We start from the raw sequence: 23,447 nt of genomic DNA on the forward strand, positions 1-23,447 counted from the left end.
TGCTGTAAGAAAATGAAGTCTGTTTAATGAATATATGGATGCTTGGTGGTTTTTAGATAAATCTAAGTAATAAACAAAACAATTTACTAATTTAAAAAAAGCCACAACTAAAGGTAGTAATCCAAACAGACAGCTCTTTAACAACTCAGTGCATGGAAATACAAAATCTTGAAACAGGATATGATGGATAAGTCACCAAAAGTGAAAGATTGATGAATGCTACTGAAATGCACAATGTTCCATAACACACGGGTGTTTTCTTACATTCCTATCAGAAGATTTTCATAATATTTTCCCAAATGTAATTTCAAAAACACCAGGCAGCTATCATCTGGGGATGGTTGGACGACTGGTGCTTAAAATTCTGGTGCCCAGGAAACACTCACACGCCTTTTGTTAAACTTCAGAAGTCCTGCTGAAATACGTATGCATGTGGTACTATTATGCTTTATTTTCTATGTCCTGACTTCTCCAGCAGGGATTTCTAACCCCCAGTGGCATTTCTTGGTTAATAGTGACTTGATTTCTGTTCTTCCACTACTTATTCTCTTACTTGTCTCTGTACAGCTTGATGTTGCCACACTGGAAAGCTGTGGACGGTTAAGGCACCAAACCTGTGGGCTCCTCCCTGAGCAAAGATGGCCTGGGGATTCCTAACGCGGCTGTCTGTCTGTCTGCAGGGCAGGAGCTGTGGCAGAGGGGATCGCTCGCCCACCTGCACGCAGGTGATGGAGGCAGGGAGCGAGCGCCTGCTACCTGGTCCTGCAGCATTGGGGGACAGGATGCCAGACTAGGCATGGGGCCAGGAAGCCCTCCTCTGACCAGGGTCCGTTCCTTGTTCTGCGAGCAGTTCAGGTAAGCCAAGGCCGCAGGCAGCCTCTTCCAGCTTCTTTCTTGGGCTCTTAATTTTGATCCATCCCTCCATGAGCTGGCCTACTTGTTCAAGTAATTTTTACCTGAGTATCTGGATGTTTCTGAGCTTTCCATACCTTATGATTGGATCACTATTCTCTTTTTGTCATGTTTATTATCTCTCTAATCAGCTTTATTTTCCTGTCCGATGTTCTCTGCATTCAGGAAGTTTTCTGGTTTGTTCTCAAATCACTGTTAAATTCTAGTAGTGAGTGCCTTGCGGATGTTGGCAAATTCACTTCTGATGCAACTTCATTTCTGATTCCCGTTCCTTTCTGCACGTCTGGCAGAAAATTTATTCTTCGTTATTCTGGGCTGCATCCTGGGGTCGTGCTATGGATCTTACAGTGTCAAGAGTGGGAGAAGAGTTTTTTCCTTGCTTGTCTCCACACTTTTCACGCCCACACCTGGGGCAGGTAAAACTCTCTGAAGCTGCTTTTCTTTCCTGGGGATTGGTGGGGGGCAGGAGGAGGGGGCAGTCCACTGGGTCCCATTGTTCTTGGAAGCCATCCTGCCTCTAACCAAACACCCTCTTCCTTTCTGGGACTTGAGTTCCCGGACACAAAAGCTGGGAAGAAAGTCTTTTCAGGGCAATGTGTCCATTCCACTAATTTGTTTCTACCTCTAAAGCAGTAAGTGTAAAGCCAGCTACCCACTTGAATGAGATGAAGTTAAAAGGAAAAATACAGGAAGGGGAAAAAAACCCATAAAATAATATTTTGAAACATTAAGTAGCCCTATGCAAATTCTGTGTATTCTTTCCACCAGATCAGATTTCCATTTGGCTATTGAAATTTTGATTTCTCTGCCTTTCTTTCTTAGCTCTCGCGGGTCCCTTTTCTTCCTGATTCGCCTGCCTCTCATCCTCTTTTAATATTTCCCTTGGCATGATTTCTCATGGGACTTTCTGCTTCTTTGGCACTTTCTGCTTCTTTTTTCAAAATTCTTATCTTCTTTACATCTTTAAAAAATTTTTTTAACGTTTATTTATGTTTTTTTTTTTTGAGAGAGAGAGAAAGAGTGCAAATGGGGGAGGGGCAGAGAGAGAGGGAGACACAGAATCCAAAGCAGGCTCCAGTCTCTGAGCTGTCAGCACAGAGCCCGAAGCAGGGCTTGAACTCACAAACTGTGAGATCCCGCGCTTAACTGACAGAGCCACCCAAGCGCCCCCCCACCACATCCTTTTTAATAGGCCATGAAATTTGTCTTACATTTTCTTCCAGCTCCTTGAAGAGGGAAGTTCTCTTTGCCACCATGCTTCCTCTTTGTTTTTCTATTTATTCCTTTTTAACCCAACGGTGACATCTAAGCTCAAGGTTTGCCAAAAGAGCCCTCTGCAGGGGCGGCTGGGAGGCTCAGTCGGCTTAACCACCCAGTTTTGGCGCAGGTCATGATCTCACAGTTAGTGAAACGGAATCCTGCGAGGTGCTCTGCGCTGACAGCTCGGAGCCTGCTTGGGATTCTTTCCCTCTCTCTCTGTCCCTCCCCAACTTGCATGCACGCACGCTCTCTCTCTCTCTCTCTCAAAATAAATAAACTTAAAAAAAAAGTCCTCTGCAGCTTATCACTGGCACCTGTTATGGGTTGTGTTATGTCCCTCTCCCACCAAATTCATATGTTAAAAGATGTAACCCCAAGTACCTCAGAATGTGACTTTATTTGGGAATAGGGTTGCTGCAGATGTAATTAGTTAAATTGATTAATTAATTAATTAATGACGAGGTCATTAGGCAACATGGATGAAGCTGGAAGACAATTATGCTAAATGAAATAAGTCAGACACAGAAAGGAAAAAAATCTGAGGAGTACCTGGGCCGCTCAGTTGGTTAAACATCCAACTCTTGATTTTGGCTCAGGTCATGATCTCATGATTCATGAGATGGAGTCCTGGATGGGGCTCTGAGCTGAGAGTGTGGAGCCTGCTTGGGATTCTCTCTCCCTCTCTCACTGCCTCTCCCTCCCTCTCTCAAAATAAGTAAACTTTTTTTTTAAAGGGTACAAAGTTATAGTTCTGTAGGAGGAATAAGTCTAGACGTCTAATGGACAGCATGATGTAGTTAATCATACTGTATCGAATACTGGAAATTTGCTAATAGTGGATGTCAGGTGCTGTCTCCACAACAAAAGAAAAAAATGGTAACGATGTGGGGAGATGCATATGTTATTAGCTTAACTTAGTAATCATTTCACTATGTATATGTACATGCACACCTCATTTTATTGCACTTTGCTTTATTATGCTTCACAGACACTGCATTTTTTACAAACTGAAGGTTCGTGGCAACTCTGTGTCCCCATTTTTCCAATGACATTTGCTCACTTTGTGTTTCTGTGTCACATTTTGGTAATTCTTGCAATATTACAAACTTTTGATTATTATATGTGTAATGATGATCTGTGATTGCTGATTACAACTTGCTAAACGCTCAGACGATGTTTAACATCTTTTAGCAATAAAATATTTTAAAATTAAGTTATGCACATTAATTTTTTAGACATAATACGATTGCACATTTAGTAGACTACAGTATAAACATACTTTTTATATGCACTGGAAAACCAAGAAATTACTTTGACTAGCTTTATCGTGACATTCTCTTCATTGTAGTGTCTGAGACCCAACCCAAAACATCTCCGAATTATGCCTGTTTATCGATTATCATGTCATACACCTTAAATATATACAATTGTTATAGATGAAAAAAAAAAGATAAGGTCATTAGGGTGGGCCCTAATCCATAGGACTGGTGTCCTTATAAAAAGACATACACACACACAAGGAGAACACCACATAAAGGTGAAGGCAGAGGTCAGGATGATGCTTCCCCCTTCCAGAGACTGGCAGCAAACCAGCAGAAGGTAGGCAAGAGGCATGGAACAGATTCTTCCTCAGGGTCCTCAAGACATCTGCCCCAAAGCCACATAAATGTATCTAAAACACAAAACTAACTTTGTCCCTCCCGTGTTTAAAACCTCCTCATTACTTAGAAGAGCCTCCCAGAGTTGCGCTGCCTCCTTAGGCTCAAGTCTGGTCTCTTGCCTCCTCCTGCCTTGCCTTTTATGATCCCAAAATACCAATAAGCTTTTATTTATCCAAACTTACTGTGCTGTTCCTTGGTTCCATGTCTTGGCTGTGTGGTCCCATGTGACCAGCATGACCTTGCTCTCCACACCTCTTGCCCGGATAATTCCTACTCACTCTCTAAGACTTGGATTCATCTGCATCATCTTCCGGAAGCCCCCCACATGCCCACAGTCTGCGTCAGATACCCTTCTCTTCTGCTCTCTGATCACCTGAGTACATCTCTAACACTGCACCTAGCATATTATATCACGATCATTATTAGTGTGTCCATCTCCCCAGACTTCAGCACAGTGCATGCAGCAAGTGCACAATAAATGCATGTGGAATCACATTCGCTGCATAAACAAGTAGAATGATAGAACAGCTAGAATGGGAGAAGAGCTCCACCCAATGAATAGATACCCCCAAATGCCAATCCTCTTCATACCCTATCAGGAAATACTGAGGGACGCCTGGGTTGCTCAGTCGGTTAAGCGTCAGGCTTTGGCTCAGGTCATGGAACACGTGAGCTTTGGCTCACAGTTCGTGAGTTAGAGTCCCAAGTGGGGCTCTGTGCTGACAGCTCAGAGCCTGGAGCCTGCGTTGGATTCCCTCTCTCTCTCTACCTCTTCCCCATTCATGCTCTGCCTCTTTGTCTCTCAAAAATAAATAAACATTAAAAAAAAAAAAAAGAAGCACTAAAAAAGAGTTTAGCACAGGATCTAAACAAAGAGGGAGCACCTGCAAAGGGAAAGGGCTAGAAACATGAAATAGAGCACAATGCTAAGAGTCTACTTCTAAGTAGACTAAACTCCAAGAGAGTGACTTCATTATGAAATTTAGCTGGGCAAAGAAACCCTCCAGGAGAGTGATCAAAAGGTCATTCTACGGATCACAGGAAAATAATGCAGAAAAGACTTTGTTTTCTTATCTGTGAAATTTGGACATCTTATTTTATTTTTTTTAAGATTAAAAAAAAATTTTTAGCATTTATTTATTTTTAAGAGAGAGAGGGAAAGGGAGAGCGTGAGCAGAAGAGGGGCCGAGACAGAGGGAGACACAGAATCTGAAGCAGGCTCCAGGCTCTGAGTTGTCAGCACAGAGCCTGACTCGGGCCTTGAACTCATGAACTGCGAGATCATGACTTGAGTCAAAGTCGGCTGCTTAACCGGCCACCCAAGCGTCCCTTAAGAATTTTTTTTAATGTTTATTTATTTGAGAGAGAGACAGAGAGACAGAGAGAGAGAGAGAGTGAGAGAGCAGGGTAGGGGCAGGGAGAGAAGGGGATAGAGGATCCAAAGCGGGCTCTGTGCTGGTAGCAGAGATAACTCACAAACTGTGAGATCATATGACCTGAGCTGAAGTTGACACTTAACCAACTGAGCCACTCAGGCACCCCAGAAATTTAGACATTTATAAATCAGTCGCTTATGTCTTTCCAAACAGTCATTCTGACTACACAAGTAAAATGTAAAAGAGAGAACTTGTATGGAATTTTAAGCACACAAATACATTTGCACATGACAAAGAGTGCATATAGTCAGATGTTTCCCCCATCTTTTTGCCTCCAGACCCAGCACCTTGGGCACGTCAGGTGTGGGAGACTGCATTCCGTGGGGAGATTCTCCACTGCCTGCCCCTTTGGCATCTTACCCAGCACATTCAAACAACAATGTGAAAATAGTTCAAGGTAGTCATTTCTTTACTTTGCCTGGCTCCATCATGCTGTAGATGAAATAAATCCAACCTTTAATTTTTAGTGTCAGGCTGCATCTTTCTCAGACAGCTTGCCACACAGGGGCTGCAGTGGGACATTTCACAGTCTGGCCAAGAAGGCCTCCTGGACGTCTCTGACTTGGGAGCAGTGTTGGAAACAGGCAAACTGAAGCAACAACCACAGACATCACCGAGAAGGCTTCCAGGGTAACCTCAGTTAGTCTTTGCTCCTTCCCCCCGTGTCCATTTCACATTCACACTAGGGCTGCAATCCTTGACCTTTAGCCAAGTCCTCTCCGCCAGGCAGGATGCATCGCTCTGACATTTCCATTGGTCTGGGAGATTAGGGGAGGGAGAGGATCCTGGAACAGGGCCATGACCTCTAACCTGGCAACCATGTCCTCATCACAACAGAGCCCAGCAGCCCCTACACCCTGGGAGCCTCAAGGCTGGCTCTCAGCTGGAATGGCCCCATTTCACCTTCATGCCACTCCTGGCTGCCCTCCACCAAGAGATCTGGGTCCCAGTCCTGCTTCCCCTACGTAATAACTGCATCCCAGGATGGGTCACAGAATCTGGAACTCAAGTTCTCAGAGTGTGAAGGGACTTGTACACCTTTCAGTAAAACTGTTAGTTGAATGGGGCGCCTGGGTGGCTCAGTCGGTTGAGCGTCTGACTTCGGCTCAGGTCATGATCTTGCGGTCCATGAGTTCAAGACCCACGTCGGGCTCTGTGTTGACAGCTCAGAGCCTGGAGCCTGCTTCAGATTCTGTGTCTCCCTCTCTCTCTGACCCTCCCCCGTTCATGCTCTGTCTCTCTCTGCCTCAAAAATAAATAAACGTTAAAAAAAATTAAAAAAAAACAAAAAACTGTTAGTTGAATGCTTTGGTTCCTTACAACTACCTGAAAAATGGTCATCCAAACTGCATTAATAAAATATAATTGTAATGATCATTTATTATGCCTTTTCTAGGTGCCCCTCTATAGTTATTGTGCTAAAATCTTACTAGTATTATTTAATTACATCCTCACAATATCACGATAGCTGCAATTTTTAAAAAAATTTTTTTAATGTTTATTTATTTTTGAGAGAGACAGAGGCAGAGTGTGAGTGGGTGAAAGGCAGAGAGAGAGGGAGACACAGAATCTGAAGTAGGCTCCAGGCCCCGAGCTGTCAGCACAGAACCAGACACAGGGCTCGAACTCACAAACCACGAGATCATGACCTGAGCCGAAGTTGGACGCTTAACCAACTGAGCCACCCAGGCGCCCCACTATAACTGCACTTATGACTGCCATCCCTATTTTACACACAGGAAAACAGGTGTAAAGAGATTAAACAAATAAATGTTTCATGAAATGAAATAAAGTGATTTTAAAAGTAGAAGTGTTGCAATGTTTATTCTTTTCTTTATAAATCCCCTCATCATGTATACAAACCAAGTAAAGGATATATATTCCATATGACTTTTTTGAAACTTTTTATATGATTTATTAAGAAAATATATGAGTATACCTAGGCATTCTACATCTTTAAAGCATAGGAAAACTACCTAGAACCAAATATCTGTAGTGATGCAAACTCCTTACCCAAAATAGCAACACATTCTATCTCCCATCACATTGACTAGTAGAATATTTTTTACGCTTACCTAAAATATGCTTACCAGTACTCTCCCTACCTCGGCACTAATGCTCTTCCCTAATTGTGTACAGAACAAATCTCACCTGTCCACTGCATATGCCTCCAAGTATCTGAGGACAGGAATGTCCTATTCTCCAAGTCACCTCTTCCTCTTCATTCTCTGGTCCCTCCGCTGGGCCTCAATCCCTGTAAATCAAATGTTTCTAAATCTCATATATCACCGTCTCCACCTCTTCCACCAGCTCTTCCTGAAGATGAAATGAAATAAAGTGATTTTATTTTATTTATTTTTTTAATGTTTATTTATTTTTGAGAGAGAGAGAGCGAGACAGAGTGCTAGCAGGGGAGGGGCGGAGGGAGAGGGAGACACAGAGTCTGAAACAGGCTCCAGGCTCTGAGATGTCAGCACAGACCTTACGTGAGGCTCGAACTTGGGAATGGCAAGATCATGACCTGAGCCAAAGTCAGGTGCTCAACCAACTGAGCCACCCAGGCGCCCTTGAATTAAAGTGATTTTAAAAGTAGAAGTGTTGCAATGTTTACTCTTTGTAAATCCCTTCATCATGTATACAAACCAAGTAAAGGATATATATTTCACATGACTTCTTTGAAACTTTTTATATAATTTATTAAGAAAATATATAAGTATACCTCGCCATTCTACATTTTCAAAGCATAGGAAAATATCATGTCATAAATATATTGGGAAGGCAGTTTGGGTATCATATAATGACAGAGGGTTTGGGGCTCAGACAGACCCTAAGTGTACCATTCAGTGGTTACATGACCTAGGAGAACATTCTAAACCACTCTAAGCCTCTGAGTTTCCTCATCCATGACGTGGAACAACAGTAGTACATTTTTCAAAGGGCCGAGATGAGGAGTAGGTGTGTTAAACTTCAAAAAGTGTTTAGAACAGTGTCCAGTACTTGTTATAGGCTATGTAAATATTTGTTATGTGCATGAAGTGGATAAATCTTTCATAGGCTTACGACAGTTATGTGCAGCTGGTGCTAAGCACAAAGAGTGATCCATTAATAAGAATAACCTCATGTGGGCACCTGGGTGGCTCAGTCAGTTAAGTGTCTGAATTGGGCTCAGGTCATGATTTCACGGTTTGGAAGTTCAAGCCCCACATCGGGCTCTTTGCTGCCAGCTCGGAGCCTGGAACCTGCTTCGGATTCTGTGTCTCCCTCTCTCTCTGCCCCTCCCCCGCTCACGCTCTGTCTATCTCAAAAATAAACATAAAAAAAAAAAGAGAATAAACTTATGACACAAGAATAGTCATTGTAAAAGTGAAGAATACGAGTTCAGAGAAGTCATTTGTCCATGCTCACTCAGCCAGGAAGTATCTTAGCTAGAATTTGCACATGGGCTTGTTTCTCTTAAATGACTGTGCTATGAAAACAGAATATTTTCTCCTTTAACACACAGTTTGATAGTCTCTCTCTTTGGGCTGGGCTGGACTAAGAGAACCCCTTCCTGCCCTCTCCCTACTTTCCCAATTCCTAAGTGCAGTCTCTCCTTCCATTTACGTACCGCTGCATACAGGTGGACACCTATGGGTCACTAATATGCATGATTCTTCTGACAAACCCAGGTGAGACAAACTGATGTAGGTACCCCCACTACTTTGCTCTTACAAATATTAGACTGCAGTAAGCATCATCCTATATATGGCTTTTTCACATTTTGGCTAATTATTTTAGGGAAGGTATCCAGAAGAAGAATCATTAGATCAAAGGACATGGATGTTGTCTTCGCTCATTGCATACTGCCAAACTGTTTTCTAAAAGAACTGTGGAAATTTATAATGATGTCATTAATATAGTACTGATATTATAATTATCACGTTTTTAACATTCACAGTTTGTAATTAACTCATTATTTATGTATATTTATAAGATTAAATTTATAATATGAAAATATACATGTCAATGTGGTAATAATTATAATTTTGGTAGAGACAGGGTATTAGTTTATTAGGTGAAAAAGGTACATTACTTTATCAATGACATTAAATATATCACCTCTATTTTTAAAATTTGTATTTCTTTTTTTATGAATCATCTCTTCTGTCATTTGCACAGTTATCTATAGAACTACAACACAGTGTTTCCTATTGGTGGTTAGTGACAGAATTATGGGAAAGTGTAGAACAGTATTCAAATGCACAGCATTATCTTTTTTTATGTAATATAGAGACATTTGTTCAGTGATTCCTGATTGGCCACAGCTTGAGCAAGTACAGTTGTAAATGTTGCTCTAAATTTTCAAAAAGGAAATAGGAATTTAGTACGTTAAGAACTCGCTGCCATTCCTTAACCACGTCATAAAAGGGCTGTTACCCTTGGTCACACTGACCTATTCTTCACCTCTTCTTCTTTGTGCCAGAAGAGAAGTCTGACCTTGGGGACGCCACCCTCTACCCTACTGTTCTCTCCGACCTGAGGCAAACTTTCTCCTACTTCCTTCCAAGGGCCTCTCAGAAGGGGTGAGTTGTGAGCTGGGGACTAACCAGCTGATAGCAGATGTTCACTAGAGTCACCAAGGAAAAGTGTCCCCCTCTTAGACACTTAGTCACACTATACTGAACATTCTCGATCTCTGCTTAGCCATCAGCCTCAACCTAATGACTCCACCACAGCATACTCCCTAAGATGACTGATAGCGTTAGAGCCAAATTCAATAGGCTTTTCTTCACTTTTGTCCTCTTTTGACACATCTTCTAAATTTCATGCTAGTCGAGACCCCACCCTTCCTTAAATTATATTCTCTAATATCATGGCTCCATGACTGGACACACTACGAATTTTACCTTTGACAAGACCATTCTTCCCAGACCATAACTCTGGGTACCCCTACCACTTGGCCCAATCCTGTTGTACTCACTCCCATTTAAAGCGTGCCCTTTCTCATTGCATCCATATTGCTGTCTCCCAAATACCTCCCAGCTCTGATTTCTTGCTCTTTTAGTATGTTATATGTAGTTTTCTATGGTAGCTTTTTACCTATGATAAACACTCTTCTCTTCAAATAATTCCAAGACTTTAAAAGTTAATCTCATCTTCTTGCCCCTAAAATCACCTCTCCTTCCCAACTGTCTCATGACAATCAGCTGGCACCATCACTGAGCCTACTACCCGTGCTCTTTTATTTTTTTAATGTTTATCATATTATTTTTGAGAGAGAAAGAGACAGAGTGCAAACAGGGGAGAGGCAGAGGGAGACAGAGACACAGAATCTGAAGCAGGCTACAGGTTCTAAGTTGTCAGCATAGAGCCTGAAGTGGGGCTCGAACCCACAAGCACGGCCCAGGGGGACGCCCCGGCCAGGTCCACCCCCCAGTCTGCGGGGGTGAAATCATGACCTGACTTGAAGTCGGATGCTTAACCGACTGAGCTACCCAGGCGCCCCACTACTATCCATGTTCTTAAACTTAGAGTCATCTCTGAAAAATCTTTGACTCTATATCAAACCATTCACAAAGCTGTATTGTCTACCATATCAAATACAACATGTACAATCTGTAAAGAACTACACAGGCATGAAGTGATAACATGAACACACATTTGGAATAGACTCTCAGGATCAGCCCTCAGCTGGTCATGTTTGGCTTCCACATTTTCATCTTTTACCAACTTCATCCCTGCCTCTCTCCTTCTTACCATCACCCATTTTTCTCAGGCAGGTCAACAGAACACATCCCCATACATTCACCTTGCTTTCCCCAAGTCTTTGCCTTTGTATATGCCACCTACTTGCCTCAACTGCTCTTTATTTCAGCAGGTGTTTGCAGAGGAGGAAAACCACTGTCTTCTTCTCCTGTTTATTCAGAGCCCACCCTACCTTTACCATTGGCTTCCTCAATATCTCTCAGCCATGTCCTCTCTTGGAAGTCCTCTAGAAAGGCTTTTCACACAGGGCACACAACCTGTTCCTACAGAGTATTTGGAAACCATTCTCTAGGGGCTCTGTATCCTATTTTCCCTACTCTTGAACCGAAAGAATAAATGAATGCTCACAATACAGATTTGCACAGGGTAGGAGTAGGAACAAAGACACATTGCAACATTTAATTTATCACTGTAGGTAAGCTAGCAACAGATTTCCCACCTGGGATGCCTCTGGAACCATATTTTACTAGAAGGAAGCAAAAGTGGGAGTCCAGATGACCAAGCCAGATCAGAAGAACTGCCCCTTGGAGCCAAGGGATCTGCCGGTGTCATTTCCACCGCCCTGTCCTAGGAAAGGAAAGTAAAAGGAGCAAGTTATATCTCGCTTCATAGAGTGCATTAGCAATTTACTATTTGCTTTCTAGAATGTCAGTGATTTCATTTGACAACCTCTGCAAAAAGCGTTCAAACGAAACACTTTATTTCTTTTTAAAATTCAAGGTGTTCTTGGTTCCTGCCTTGGATTTTCCCGGGTCTGGATTTGGTGGTTGGAAAGAAGAAAGGAGGATGAAAAGTTAAAAAGACAGGAAAGGAAGCCGAGAGGATGCCTGCAAGGTTCCCAGGGTGCCCGAAGGATACAAGGGGCGCTCCACTCTTGCTTGGGTGAATTCCCAGCTCTGCAGGACCTTTTACCAGAGTCCCCGAGATCGCGCTTGTTTAGGAAGCCCGCACCTGCTCCCGGCCCCAGCTGGGACCAGGGCTGGTCCCTGCTGCGGTGCGCCCTCCCTCGGAAGTGCCGGACGCAGGGCGCAGGGCGCAGAAGGCTAGGTGCGCGGCGACTGCTTTCGGGGTGGAAGCCGGCTCTCCAGGCGCGCGGCGAGGATGCGGGTGGGAGGGACTTGGCGCCCCAGGGCACGCCCCAGCCAGGTCCACCCCCGGTCTGCGGAGACCTGGCGAGCCGCAGCCCCCGAGCGGCTGCCTATATAAGTCACCCGGCGCTGGCAGGGCGCACGGGAGCTTCCAGCCAGCGAGCCTTGGTCCTCCCCGGCGCGAGGGCGGGAAGACGAGAGGTGCGCCCGGTTCCACCTGCAGCCACTGCCCGCGCGCCGCCCAAGCTGCGAGCGTCCCCCGCCTCTCTGAAGTCAGGAAGCCGGTTTGCTGTCCCAGCGAGACAGGGGAAGAGAGGCAGGGAGAAATTCCACCTTGCGGGGGCCCGAGTCCTTCGTCCTTGCGCCCGCTCGTCGCTCCGCAGTTTGAGCGAAGATGGTGGGCCTGACAGCCTCGGACGTGCCCCCGACCATGGCGGTCAAGATCTTCTCTGCTGGCGTGGCGGCCTGTGTGGCGGATGTGATCACCTTCCCGCTGGACACGGCCAAAGTCCGGCTACAGGTAGCGAGCGAGATGGGGACGTGTCTCAAGGAGAGGGAGGACATCTATTCTGTGCGTCCCTTTGACAAGCGCTTTGGTTTAACCACCCCTTCTCAAGGCAGGGCCGTCGGCCCCTTAACAAATGGTGCGGCATTGTCACAGCACTGGATGCATTAGGGTGGGAAACTGGAATGCTTTGAGAGTAACGGAAGAACCACAAGAAGCCACGGAAGACAGGTTGACCATGTCTGCTGCCAAAGCCCCCAAAGTTAGGGTGTATTAAATGTTCTAACGGCTAACAATACCAGCCTCTCCCAGTTTACAAGCCAGGCTCTTTGCCTTCCTTAATTTGGAGGGGTCACATTCGCATCTGCTGCTTAGGGGTCCTGGAGAATTTATACAGGGAGGGTGGGAATGTTCAAAATGTGCATTATAGCTGATCTCTCTGCATATATACATAGCTAGAGAGATACAGAGATATATAGGGAGACGTTGCTGAAAAGGGAAAAGGAACTGAAAATAGGAACACAGACGGAAAAATCTTGGCTTAAAGTTTCTCCTCCACCGAGGACCACCTATGGCCAGTCTTCGTTCTTTCCTCACCAGTTAGGATCCCCTTACTCAATTTTAACTTCGCTCTGACCTGTCCTTTCTCATTTCCAGATCCAAGGCGAATGCCAGACCTCCAGCACCATTAAGTACAGAGGTGTCCTGGGAACAATCACCACTCTGGCAAAAACAGAAGGGCCGATGAAACTCTATAGTGGGCTGCCTGCTGGCCTCCAGAGACAAATAAGCTTTGCCTCTCTTAGGATCGGCCTCTATGACACCGTCCAGGAGTTCTTCAGCGCAGGGAAAGAAAGTAAGCAGGGAACATTCCTGGGAAGGACAGATAGAAAGACATGCCCTGAGCCCAGCTCTGGTCAAGCAATGTTACATGCAGGGTAGTGGTTCTCATAGCAAATTGTCAAGGAAGCATCCAATATTAGCTTGGTACTCACCGTTCATGGAAAGAAAAGTGTGCAAAATCCAGTTTTCAGATGCAGATTTATACTTGTAAAAATCACCCGGTGGATCCTAGATATTTGGGGCCTCATTTGGATATCCATCTGGAGAAGATGGATGGGCTGCAAAATAACATTTAAGTCAAAGTTCTCCAAACAGTGAAGTCTCTCAGGAACACCAGTGGAGCTTGTTAAAACTCCCAAGTGCTGAGGACTGCCTTGTCCTCCGAATCTGAATTGCTCAGGTTGGGACCAGGGAATCTATGTTCTCACAAGTTTCTTGGAAATTTTGGCATGCAGCAAACTTGAAAACCTTTGGTCTGAAGGGAAGAAAATCAGACCTCATGAGGAGAGTTGAGAGGACAGGAAAAAACTCGTTTCCTTTAAGAGTTTCCTTGTCAGGTCTCCAGTGTTAGAGAAGACCAGAGAACCGAGTCAGGTGCAGCGGTGAGGAAGGACTACAGTGGACTTAAGCTTGCCAATTTAAAAGATGGTTATCTATTGTATGTTCAGCTCCTAGACAAGCATGATGAGAAAAGAGTACAATCATACAGTTAGGAAAAGAATTGCTGTACTTCCTATATGCAGGTTAGTATGTTAAGTGCTGAATTGATATTATTTTAACTGACACAGTGACTCTATGAGGTAGATGTTATTGTCTCTATTTTACAGATTAGGAAACAGAATGACTGAGAAAGCCCATGATGAGTAAATGTTTTTGATCCATACTTTAATTATGGGAATGAGCATGGGGGTGGGGGTGGGAGAGGAGGGCTCCAAGACTATTTATAGCTGATTAAATAATATCTGTCTTGAGTAACTTAGGCTAAAAGATTTCAAAATTTTATATCAAAAATCACTTTTTTTCACTTCTTTTTGTTGTTGTTGTTCCCTTTGTAACCCTTCATAGCCTGATACCACTTGACATCCCATACGGGGGCCTTTTGCCCACTTGGGATTTTCCTAAGACCTCGAAGTCCAATAATTAACATCACCATTGATGAGAGGAAGGTTAAGCCTCCCTGGTGACTGGTGCCTCCTCCCAGTTGGGATATACAGAAAAAGAGACCCAAATATAGGAAAGAACTAAGTATTGTGTTTCTTGGTGCTTCAAAGTCTTTTAAAAAATTCTAGTCAACTTTGAGGTTTCTAGCCTATAGTGATTTAGCACATACTTAGTGCATGATCATCACAAGCATTGGGGAAATAGAAAAGATATAAAGATAGAATAATACTAACTACTAAAATTAAAAAGACAGAGTTGCATTCTGGGTCTTGGTTTTTTGTTTTGTTTTTTGTTTTTTTTTAAATTTTTGCTTGATAAATATTTTTTCTCTCTGAATAGCAACAGCTGGTTTAGGAAGCAAGATCTCAGCTGGTCTAACGACTGGAGGAGTAGCAGTATTCATAGGGCAACCCACAGAGGTCGTGAAGGTCAGACTTCAAGCACAGAGCCATCTGCATGGTCTCAAACCCCGATACACCGGGACTTACAATGCTTACAGAATTATAGCAACAACGGAAGGCCTGACAGGCCTTTGGAAAGGTAACTGACTTTAAGGTGAATTTTATAATTATTAAAACACATGTATTCAATTACCACTTTATCGTATACTGGAGATATTAAACATTTTCTTTTCAGGGACTACCCCCAATCTGACGAGAAATGTCATCATCAATTGTACAGAGATAGTTACATATGATCTAATGAAGGAGGCCCTCGTGAAAAACAAACTACTAGCAGGTAACTTCCTATTGTAGATAACAACCAGGTCTGTGCATTTACAATTTCATCCTGGAGCTTCTCCAGCCACATTGTACTAAACCCCCTAATTGTAACAGTTCTCTCTTTTAAAAAATTAAGTAATTTTGAACATTAGATATAACTTTTTTTAAATGATTATTTTTGAGAGAGAGAGAGAGAAAGAGAGACAGAGTAAGAGCAGGGAGGGGCAGAGAGAGAGGGAGACATAGAATCTGAAGCAGGCTCCAGCTCCGAGCTGTCAGCAGAGGGCCCAATGCAGGGCTTGAACTCAGGAACCTTGAGATCATGACCTGAGCTGAAGTCAGATGCTTCACCGACTGAGCCACCCAGGTGGCCCCATTAGATAGAGTTTTTAAGGAAAAAAGTGGCGGAGGGGGGAGCACCTGGGTGGCTCAGTCGGTTGAACGTCCGACTTCGGCTCAGGTCATGATCTCACTGCTCATGAGTTTGAGCCCCGTGTCCGGATCTGTGCTGATAGCTTGGACCCTGGAGCCTGCTTCAGATTCTGTGTCTCCCTCTCTCTCTGAACCTCCCCTGCTCATGCTCTGTCTCTCTCTCTCTCTCTCAAATATAAAATAAAATAAAATAAATTAAAAAAATCCAAACTCTAAATATTGGATGTTTTGCTACAACAAAAAGAAAATGCAACTATATTCTTAATCAGCATTATTCTCATTTAATACTAATATATGGGACTTTGTTGGCATCTTATTCTTTATATAGCATAATTCAGAAGGTGAGTCCATCCCACACTATATCCAAATGAGCTGGTTAAATAAGGAGCTCATCAGTGTTTTTATCTAAAATATAGTACCATTGGATAGGTTCCTAAAATATTCTAACAGGTTCTATAAGGATCTGATAGAGAACTGAAAACTAGAAGCTTCTTCCAAAAGTCTGATGCTGACTTGTCTCATTGGTCCGTTTTAGATGACCTACCCTGCCACTTTGTGTCAGCTCTCATTGCCGGATTTTGCACAACTGTTCTGTCCTCTCCAGTGGATGTGGTAAAAACCAGATTTGTTAATTCTCCACCAGGACAGTACACAAGTGTGCCCAGCTGTGCAATTACAATGCTCACTAAAGAAGGACCACTGGCTTTTTTCAAAGGGTAGGATATGGTCTTCTCTATCTGTAATGCTGTGTTCACAGTATCTATGTGTTTTGGGGTGCTGTCTTGTCCAAATAGTTGACATATAGCTGACCAGCCTTTGTCTATGCAGTATACTTAGTATCTACTTTTCCTTGCCATAAGTATCTCCAATCCTCCAACACTGGGCCAGAACATTAAAAACTGTGATATTAAAATTTTCTCAGCCTCAATCAGAAGCTCACTTAAAATCAGTGACCTCTCACTTGGTCCCAGTCTATTGGAAACATAGATGGGATTTTGCCTGATCGGGGCTAGAGAACTATAAAGTGGAGAGAAAGTGTAATAGAGGAGTAAGAGAAAATAGGATTTGATTTTTACTATTTAAATTTTTTAAAAATATTTTTTAATTTCAAGTTTTTATTTTAATTCCAGTTAATGTACAGTGTTCTATTAGTCTCAGGTGTAAATATAGTGATTCAACACTTTTACTTTATTTTTTTTTAATTTTTTTTTAATGTTTATTTATTTTTGAGACAAAGAGAGACAGAGCATGAACGGGGGAGGGTCAGAGAGAGGGAGACACAGAATCCGAAACAGGCTCCAGGCTCCGAGCTGTCAGCACAAAGCCCGACGCGGGGCTCGAACTCACGGACCGCGAGATCATGACCTGAGCCGAAGTCGGCCGCTTAACCGACTGAGCCACCCAGGTGCCCCTAAACACTTCCATACATCACCCAGCGCTCATCACAAGAGCCCTCCTTCTCCCCTATCACATTTTTAACCCATCCTCCACCCGCCTTCTGGTAACCATCAGTTTGTTCTCTATAGTTAAGGGTCTGTTTCTTGGTTTGTCTTTGTCTTATTTTTTTCCCTTTGCTTTTTTGTTTCTTAAATTCCACTTATGAGTGAAACCATATGGTATTTATCTTTCTCTGACTGACTTGTTTCCCATAGCATTATACTCTCTAGCTCTATCCATGTCATTGCAAATGGCAAGATTTCATTCTTTTCATGGCTGAGTAATATTCCATTGTGTGTGTGTGTGTGTGTGTGTGTGTGTGTACCACATATTTATCCATTCATCTATCCATGAACACTTTGGCTGCTTCCATATCTTGGCAATTGTAAATAATGCCGCTATAAACACAAGGATGCATGTATCCCTTTGAATTAGCTTTCTTATATTTGGGTAAATACCAGTAGTGCGATAGCTGGAATTTTCACTATTGTGACTTGATGGACTCAGATTTTTAGATTGTATTAAAGTAAAAGTAGAGAAAAATCATTGCCACTGACCTGGAAAAGTGATGCAGAAAATGGTGTGGCTTAGATAATTATTATACTCACCTAGAAACTAGTATCGTGTAGATCCCATTTCCCATTAAGCAATATTATATTGGAAACTACCTTCCTAAGAAAATACAGTATGAACTAATTTATGGATATACTTCATAAGGACTAAACTAGTGATAATATAACAACATTCTATAACCGTTTAAAATTGTAAGGCAATGCCTCAAACCTTATCAAAAGCATAGATGCACCAATCACATTATCCACAAGGTTCCAATTCACCATAATCAGCACTTATATGTTAATACAAATGAAATACATTACAAAATTAATTTAGAATGGATATATCAGTTATCAACCATTAACCATTTAACAATATATTTTTTTTTAAATTTAAAACCTTTTGGGGATACATGTGACAACAAGGATGAAGCCTGAAAACATTACGCTAAATAAATTGAGCCAGCCCCAGAAGGACAAATGTTGTGTAATTTCACATATATGAGGCATCTAGAGTAGTCAGATTCATAGAGACAGAAGTGAATGTGGTTAGCAGAGGCTGGGGGAGGTAGGAGCATAGGGAATTCTTGTTTAATATGTACAGTTTCAGTTAGGGATGACCAAAAGGTTCTGGAGATGGGCAGTGGTTGCTCACAATGTACTTAATGCTACTGAACTACACACTTAAAATGGTAAAATGGTAGACTTATGAACATTTAAAATATGTAATTAAAATATGCACACACACACACACACACACACACACACACACACACATCCATCCAGGAGTCAGAAGAAATGTATTGAGACCTAAACAAAACAAAACAAAAAACAAAACCACACACAAAAATCTTGGGGGTCTGATTTTTATAGGCCAGATCTCTTTAAAAAATCTACCCAAGGCAGATTTAACTGATGACATCTTTTTCTGGAATATCTCATTGCTGCAAACAGGCATTTGAAGTCAATCATTTGGTCTGCACAGTTTGACATAATTCTTAAACATAACACATACACACACACACACACACACACACACACACACAAAACCCACAAAAAGCAAAACCAAAAAATGCACTTAGTCTCTTGACAGTTTAAGGACAAGAATTGCCAAGATCTGGACAGCACGAATTTCTTCACTCTGGAAAATGGTCGGTCCACTTATCACTTTTTCTTTGCTTTCTCCTTTTCCTCTTTCAACAGTTTTTATCTCCCATCCAGAAAGCAGAGCAAAACAAAGCAGAACTTTCCCCACCCCTCAAAAAAGGGGAGTTATTGGAAAATGCCCCTTCAGGAACGAGACATGCTTTGGAGGGAGTGAAGGCTGTGTATGTATGTGTCTAGATGTGAGCACCTCGGTTTTGTTGTTTTGAAGAAGTTTTAGACAATATTATTTTAGGTGCACAGTAGGGAAGGGTGAAAAATAGCTACCTTTAAGTGCCTTTATTTGAGAAGAGTGGCACAGTGAGAAGCATAAGCTGTCTGTGCCGCAATAACTTTAAGAAATCTAACAAACTCAGAGAATGGTGATGTGCACTTTCCTAGATTTGTACCTTCCTTCTTGCGACTCGGATCCTGGAACGTCATTATGTTTGTGTGCTTTGAACAGCTGAAGAGGGAACTGATGAAGTCAAGGCAGACCATGGACTGTGCCACATAATCGTCTTCAGGAAAAGGATGTAACACAATGGTGGGAATCTGTGCTGACTGACCAGATAATTAAAATCCAAAACAAACAGAACCTACTCATTTTATTTCACCCTAAAAAGATAGAGGAACACTAATTGAATTTTGGACTTTTTAAAGAAAAAATTGTATTTATTTCTTGTGACTTTTATTCTCAGTGTTTTAAGAGGGAGTGTTTTAAAGAAAAAATTGTATTTATTTCTTGTGACTTTTATTCTCCATGTTTTAAGAGGGAGAAAACAAAACACTCAGTATGCACCCTGGCAAATGCAGTGTCCGGATAAATGACTGAATCCGCCTGTTTGGGGAGGGCTGGGGTCTTACGATTGGATATGAAGAACTTTAATATGTTTTAATTATAATTCAGGTCGCCAGAAGAGGCAAATGGAGCAGTGCATTTTAGGTTTATAAATATTTAATGTTTCCTTTTAACTTATTAACCCAGTTGTAAGTTAATATATTCAATAAAGGACCATTAATACCTTTAAAGGTTTGCCGTTTTGGACCTATATCTGAATCTAAGACTTGCAGTTCACCTAGACTACAAAGTGGTCCAATAACAAGTGAAGGTCTTTAGAACCAATAGGCAGAAACTTACTTTAAATGTAATTATTAGTTTTTTTTTTTAATTTTTAGAGTCTATATTTTACGGCACTTTTAACAACTTCTAATCTAAGTCACTATAGTCATTTGGGCCTATTGTTATTAGAATCATGGTGTCGGGGCACCTGGGTGGCTCAGTCAGTTGAGCGTCTGACTTTGGCTCAAGTCATGACCTCATGGTTTGTGAGTTCAAGTCCCATGTCAGGCTCTGTGCTGACAGCTCAGAGCCTGGAGCCTGCTTCAGATTCTGTGTCTCCCTTTCTTTCTGCTCCACCCTCCCCTTCTCTCTCTCTCTCTCTCTCTCTCTCAAAAATAAATAAACATTAAAAAAAATTTTAGAATCGTGGTATCTATCCCAGAGTTACAGCATTTTTGAGCCAGAAGGTACCTTTGGTTAGATACAGGAACAGTCTTAGATTTCTACTGGGATAAAAATGAATCTTCATGGCATCTTTCCAGCAAAGCTAAATTCATTATTAACACCTGCAGTAACCTTTTATCATGCCTACAAACTGAGTGCCGAAGAGACAGGGAAAGAATAAACAAGAGATTTACAAAGTATAAGGCATGGTCCAAGCTTGTTTTCAACCCCAAACAAGGAATGACACAAGGTCCAGGAAGCCCACAGGCTGTCAGGCAGCATTCTATTTGTTTTTATCGGCTCCATGTTCTATCTACTGTTGTCTTTTTCCCCTTGACTTTATGAGGTTTTTTCCCTGGTGCTTATTTCCCCTGTTGTTACCTGCAAAAGTGTCTTGTAGCAAATGTCTTCAATATCCCACACCCATCACCCTGCTCTCACCACTTTAGCACACATGGGCCTGACTTCCTATTGTCATGTCAGCACCTCTACAGGGTCTTCTGGCCATCAGAGCCATCTTTGCACACCTGTGCACGGCATGCTAGAAGTGCAGGGAAAATAACACACCCCTGGGAGGCCCTTGCCCAATAACTGATGGGAGTTGGTGTATAAATACTTCAGTCCCCTTATCCTCAGATGGAGTCACCCCTCATCCTCATCCAAGGGCTCAGAATCCAGTTACACACAATGTTATTTTACTTAATACAAAATACCCTTAATGGGAGGACTTCAGTTCCCTCCCTCGGTTCCCCACTCCCTTACCAGCACTTACTGGGATCACCTCCCAAATGAATGACACTTCTTTATCTCTAGGTCTGATTCTGGGGGAATCCAAATGATGAAAGATCACCACCTTACAGCTGCATATTTCTGTCAAGGATTAGGAAGAAAACATAAAACTTCGTTTCTTTGCTGAAATCTTGCTCAGGCAATAGGCAGTAGTAACAAGATGCTGCCCTTTGGCCAAACTGTAATCAGGCTCCTCTGAGCTGTGTTTTCCCAAGAAGTGCCATTGTTAGGCATGTCTTCAAGAGCTCAGTTTTAGCAAAAAATCAGGCTGAATAGGTTTAGCCAGAATCCCTCACCCTTGATAAATGATCACCCTTGATAGTTGATCAAATTCCTCCTCTACCATTGATATCTGATCAATTCTCTTGGATTTTCTATGTACATATATCACTTATGAATAGTCACTTTTCTTTCTTTCCATCCACTTGTCTTACAGCACCAGGTGGGATTTATAGCACAACTTTGAACAGATGTGCTGTGACAATTTGGATTACTCGTCAAATGTTCACTCCTTACCCCTTCCTAATAGAGTATATTTCGCTGTTTCATTGATGTTGGACTTGTCCATGTGACCTGCTAGATGACCAAGCGAACATTGGTGGACATGATGTTAGCAAAGGCCTGAAATACCTTTGAGTCACTGGGCTTGTTGTTTCTGTGCTTCTGCTGCACCGTATAAAGAGCATACCTCAGGTAGCCCACTGGTCCCAGACGCACAAGTCACATGGAGCTGACAAGAAGCAAACTCACGACCTATGTTTAAGGCCAGCTGAATCCAGCTGGGATTAGCAAAGCTGCCTGGTTGGCCTACCCACATGTGAGGAGGAAATGCTTTTTTGTATGCCCCTAAGATTTTTGTATGATTGGTTGTTATGCATTGTTCCTGTGGCAAAAGCTGACTGATACAAGTGGTGACACCCTTTCTTATTTCTGATCCAGACATTTTACCGTTAAATATATTTGCTAGGGTTTATTTTATAAAGACACATTTTGTAAAATTAAGGTAACCCCTATTTCTCATTTGCTATGTTTTTAACATGAATGGATGTCGAGTTTTTATCAAATGCTTTTCCTGCGACTTTTAAGATCATCATGTGATTTTCAAATATTAACGTGGTAAATTTCATTAATTTTATTCTGGGAATTAACCCAACTGAGCTATAATTGATCACACATTAAAACAGCATATCTATATGCAGTTCATTATTTATTATGTAATATATGAAATTCAATATATTTCTGGATTTCAGTATGCTTCTATTTTATTTAGGATTACTGCATCCAAAGTGACATTAGCATATAATTATTCTTTTTTGTTCTGTCCTGGTTGGGTTGAGTCATCAAGATTATGATAGTCTCATGAATTATAGGGTGTCCACCCTTCATTATTTAGAAAAGATTATGAAAATTGTTACCATTTTATTGTTAAATGTGTTAACTCACCAGTGCAAGCTACACGGAACTGTAGGTTTTTTAATGGAAAGGTTTTTAATTACTGAATCCATTTAATAGTGCTAGGACTTTTTGATTCCCTATTTCTTTTTGTACAGTTTTGTTTTGGTAAGTTATATTTTTCTAGAAATGTTTATATCCCATCTCAATTTTCAAATTTTTGAGGTTATCCTCAATACATTTTCTTTCCAATGTTTGCAGGATCTGTAGTGATGTTTCACACTCAATTCTTGGTATCATTATTTGTTTTCTTCCTTATTCTTTAAAATTTTTAAAAATTTTTACTTCAGAGAGAGAGGAAGTATGAACAGGTGGCAGGGAGAGAGAGAAAGAGAGAGAATCCCAAGCAGGCTACATACTCAGCACAGAGCCCGACATCGGGCTCCATCCCACGACCCTGGGATCACAACCTGAGCTGAATTTATGAGTTGGATGCTTAACTGACCTGAGCCAGCTGGGCGCCCCCCTTATTCTTTATTTATCTCACCAAGGTTAATAAGTATTATTAGTCTTTCCAGGCAACAAATTTTTACTTTTGTTGATTCTATTGTATGCATTTCTATTCCATGCATCTAAGCTCTGACCTTTAATATCTCCTTCTTTATTTTCTTTACATTTATTTTGATCTTCACCAAACTCCTTGAGATGACTGCTTTGTCTTTAATTTTCAGCCACTTTTTTCTAATACATACATTTTAAAGCTATAATTAGTATTAGCTTTAATAAAGTTCATTTGCTGAATCCAACCAGTTCCATATGTAGTATTTTTGTTTAGTTCAAAATGATACACACACAGAGGA

The 23,447-nt window shown here is 41.9% G+C and overlaps 1 protein-coding gene across 1 annotated transcript; it reads left to right on the forward strand.

Moving 5' to 3' along the window:
- Nucleotides 1-685: 685 nt before the first annotated feature.
- UCP1 (uncoupling protein 1) lies at nt 686-20,160 on the forward strand. The gene is made up of 7 exons (XM_032593040.1): nt 686-855; nt 11,735-12,622; nt 13,265-13,463; nt 14,951-15,151; nt 15,248-15,349; nt 16,301-16,481; nt 19,302-20,160. Exons 2-7 carry the CDS (start codon nt 12,497-12,499, stop codon nt 19,414-19,416), a joined length of 924 nt encoding a protein of 307 aa, XP_032448931.1. The 5' UTR covers nt 686-855; nt 11,735-12,496; the 3' UTR covers nt 19,417-20,160.
- Nucleotides 20,161-23,447: the final 3,287 nt, after the last annotated feature.

Source organism: Lynx canadensis, chromosome B1 (assembly GCF_007474595.2).
Source record: "Lynx canadensis isolate LIC74 chromosome B1, mLynCan4.pri.v2, whole genome shotgun sequence".
Taxonomy (NCBI): Eukaryota; Metazoa; Chordata; class Mammalia; order Carnivora; family Felidae; genus Lynx; species Lynx canadensis.

Bases quoted from the DNA above. Each gene is read 5' to 3' on its own strand.
- UCP1 (XM_032593040.1), top strand. From the start codon at position 12,497: ATGGTGGGCCTGACAGCCTCGGACGTGCCCCCGACCATGGCGGTCAAG. The intron at 15,152-15,247 runs GTAACTGACTTT...TTTTCTTTTCAG, and splicing joins CCTGACAGGCCTTTGGAAAG to GGACTACCCCCAATCTGACG. The intron at 16,482-19,301 runs GTAGGATATGGT...GCACTTTCCTAG, and splicing joins CCACTGGCTTTTTTCAAAGG to ATTTGTACCTTCCTTCTTGC.